At 36.7% G+C, this 3,859-nt stretch overlaps 1 protein-coding gene across 1 annotated transcript; it reads left to right on the top strand.

Moving 5' to 3' along the window:
* The first annotated feature begins 441 nt into the window (after positions 1 to 441).
* LOC133822781 (peroxisomal membrane protein 13-like) lies at positions 442 to 3,107 on the top strand. The gene is made up of 5 exons (XM_062255223.1): positions 442 to 619; positions 1,380 to 1,616; positions 1,702 to 2,051; positions 2,275 to 2,367; positions 2,590 to 3,107. Exons 1-5 carry the CDS (start codon positions 589 to 591, stop codon positions 2,827 to 2,829), a joined length of 951 nt encoding a protein of 316 aa, XP_062111207.1. The 5' UTR covers positions 442 to 588; the 3' UTR covers positions 2,830 to 3,107.
* The last annotated feature ends 752 nt before the right edge of the window (positions 3,108 to 3,859 follow it).

Below are 3,859 nucleotides of genomic sequence, written 5' to 3'. Positions count from 1 at the left end.
ATATTTTTTTACCTCAAAAATAATTTCTGATAAGTATAAGAGAAGAAAGGGTATATATGTCAAATTATACTCCTTTATTTAGAAAATATGCTATTTGGCCAAAATGTTTTAAAAGTAGGGTAGAGTGCAAATTGCACTATAATTGGACTATAATTGGATGTATTTCCACCCATTACTCCTATTTCAAATATATATATATATATTTTAAAAATACTAAAATTGTAAAACTAAAGAAATTATTTGCCAGAAACAATTGAAAAGAAAAAAAATTACCTAAACATATATTTTTTTATATATATATTTAAAAGAGTACAACTGTATATTTCTCAATACTAATATAAGATAAAGCATTTAAAATATATCTGCATTTATAAAAGATAAAGTTATTTGAGTTCAACCATATCTACAGTATGTAGATATCAAGAAAATAATGATAAAACCAATAATAATAATAATAATAAAAGTAGGAGGAGAACGTGTGGGCCCAGAAACGGTCTCTTCTTCTTCTATTCTTCTTCTTCTTCTGTTTTCAGCGCAGCGAGAGGACTTAATTAAATTTCTCTCCTTTCTTCCTAATCCCTCCCTCTTATGGACTCTAATTCTCAACCTCCTCCTTCAGGTTCCTCTTCTTCTTCTCAAACCCTAATCTTTTTATTTCTCTCTACTCTTTTCCCAATCATTGTTTTATATTTTTTTCCCTTTTAATTTTGATAAAAAAAAAACCACAGTTTAAGTTTTTCGATTTTTTTTATTTAATTAGAAATTGAAGTGTGAAGTTAATTTTGCCTTGGATTGGGAATCATTATTTGGGGCATTTTATTTCCCTAAAACAACTTTAGGGTTTGATTTATTGGAGATTTTGGTAAATGCTGGAGAGGTTTTGTTTTTTCGGATTAATTGATTTCTGTGCTTTACGACGAAATTTTGGGTCTGGGTTTCGTTTGGTTCTCAATAAAGCTGTGAAAACATCCAAGGAAACGTGAAATTTGGGATATGCCCGTCGATTCTTTGATTTGGCTGAGTTCAATTCGTTTTGTTTACCGAAGTCAAGTGAAATTTTGAATTAGAAGTAAGAATAGTGAATTTCTTTTGCCTGATTCATAAGAATTATGGCATTTTTCGAGCTGATTATTTCCATTGAGTGATAACTTGTATCAAGTTGCTTGAATGTTGTTATGATTTTTCCTTGATTTAGAGAATTTTCACTTAAAGAGAAAATAATTTTTCTTCATAAGAATTATGATGCTATTATTCGAGTTGGTTCTTTCCATTGAGTGAGAACTTGTAATAAGGTGCTTCAAGTTTGTTATAATAACTTAATTTTTTCCTTGATTTTCACTTTAGAGAAAAGAAATTTGAAATGTGTTACGCTTTTGCAGCTAGCAATCCTCCCCCAAAACCTTGGGAACGGGCAGGTTCGTCATCTGGCCCTGCACCATTCAAACCCCCATCACCGGGAAGCACAAGCGACGTGGTTGAGGCTTCAGGAACTGCAAGACCTGGAGAAATTGTTTCGACTTCCGATCGGACTAACACCCTTAACAGAAACACTCTTTCTAGGCCTGTTCCTACAAGGCCTTGGGAGCAAAACTCCGGGACTAGCAATACCTACGGGGGTATACTTCGGCTTTCATGGCAATATTAGGTTTATCCCTTTCCTTTGTTCTGTTTCATAAGGATTCCTTTTTCAACGTTTTACAGGTTATGGTTCTACCATGAATGGCGGAGTTGGAGGAATGTATGGGAGCTCATATGGTGGAGCAGGAGGAATGTATGGCAGCTCATATGGTGGAGCTGGAGGAATGTATGGAAGCTCATATGGTGGAGCTGGAGGAATGTATGGCAACAGCATGTACAGAGGAGGAGGGTATGGAGGGGGACTTTATGGATCTTCTGGATTATATGGGGGTGGGTTGTACAATGGTGGAATGGGAGGGCAAATGGGTGGCTATGGGATGGGCATGGGTGGTCCTTATGGAGCTGAAGATCCAAATAATCCATATGGTGCTTCTCCATCTCCTCCAGGATTTTGGATTTCAGTACTAAGGGTGGTACGTATTAAATGGCTTAATGCACATTATTTAATCATGACAGTATCTCATTTGTTTTGGGACTAGGAGTGATAAATATATATGTGCATGTATTAACAGTAAAAAACTTGTGGGGTGTAATGAATTTTTTCTCGCATCGCATGTTGTCCAACGAAATTAATAACTTTCTAGTTTTAATCTTTATTATTTTGCTACTTATGCTTGTCCTTTCCTGATATTACAGATGCAGGGTGTAGTAAACTTTTTCGGCCGCATATCAATACTCATTGACCAGAATACACAAGCCTTTCATTTGTTCATGACTGCTCTTCTTCAGGTTGATTTCTCTGATAACCTCTCTTTCTTCTATCGTAGTAATATGTAGTTGCTGCATGGTTAAGTGGGAGTGATACTTCTCTATTGGACTAAGATGTTTTGGGTTGTTTGTTGCTCTTTTCATTCGGTGAATTTTGACGCTCGTTCTCATAATCATCCATCTTATTGTCCCCTTAAAAAATGGTTATTTGACTGTTATTTAATATTATTATTTTCATTGCAGCTATTTGAGCGCTCTGGCGTATTGTATGGAGAGCTTGCCAGATTTGTATTTAGGATTCTAGGGATCAAAACAAAGTCAAGGAAGGTTCACCAACTAGGTCCTGATGGACGTCCACTTCCACTACCTGGACCTGGACACCAAAACCAGTACCAGAACCAGAACCCGAACTACATCGAGGGACCTAAGGCTTCTGCCCCCGGTGCTTGGGACAATGTTTGGGGAAATGAGGCTGGTAACTAATAATGAAACCTGCTGAAACGACAGTATCACTTTGCTTTGCTCCGGGCAGCCTGCTGCAGTTTAGGTCAACATTATACGAAGCTCGCCCTGTGTCAAGGCTGTGCATGATCAAATTGATGAGAGTGTCATGTGGAGATGTTACGTAATATGGGATAGGTTATTCTAGAGTTGTTTGTTGGTCATTGTTAAACAGACCAGTGAAAATAAAGAAATAAAAATAAGATGGTAGTCGACTAATAGTATGAAAATAAATGGAAATTGATATTATTCAGGTTTGATATTGAAAGTGTAATTCGATTACATTTTTTTAGGTCGATCTTACTATCTTGAGAAAAGTAATAATAGGATGGTATGTGTTGACCGCGTTTTTAGCCAACGACGTGAGAACGTCAAATACGACAAGCCTTCAAGAGAAATCAAAACGACAACAGACGGTATCAACAAGAAAAGTAAAGAACACAGGAGATTTTTATAGTGGTTCAGCCCCGATTGTCGGTAATAGCCTAATCCACTTAGAGTTGTGATTTATAAATCTATACTCAAGATCAGATGGACTATGCCCACTGAGTTTCTTCAGTATAAATTGTGAAAATACAAGAATTCTCTCTAATTTCAGCACTTTCTCTCTCTAGAATAGACAGACCCAATTTTATCTCTCTAGAAAGAATAAGCAGAAGGAGCCCCCTTCTCATCCCATCAGCTCTCTATTTATAGAGATGGGATCCTCAACTGATATCCCCTTATAATAGGGATATTTTATTATATTTATTACATTTATATTACAAATAAACATTCAAAATTCAAAATGTAACAAATTCCTCATTTGTGGGAAGAATGAGAGATTCCCGCGCATGTTGTTGAAGTTGTGTCTGACTTAGTCTCCTCTAGCTAGTTGGTCCACCTCCTACTCACTACCCATGCAAGTGCTGGTTAAACATGCATGGTGGTAGGATATGCATGGTGGTAGGACATGCTTTGGGTGGGTTGAACGTGCATGGTTCTCCTCGAACATGTACTCTCCTCTAGCATG

This window comes from Humulus lupulus, chromosome 3 (genome assembly GCF_963169125.1).
Source record: "Humulus lupulus chromosome 3, drHumLupu1.1, whole genome shotgun sequence".
Taxonomy (NCBI): Eukaryota; Viridiplantae; Streptophyta; class Magnoliopsida; order Rosales; family Cannabaceae; genus Humulus; species Humulus lupulus.
This window is presented reverse-complemented; position numbering and strand designations above follow the sequence as displayed.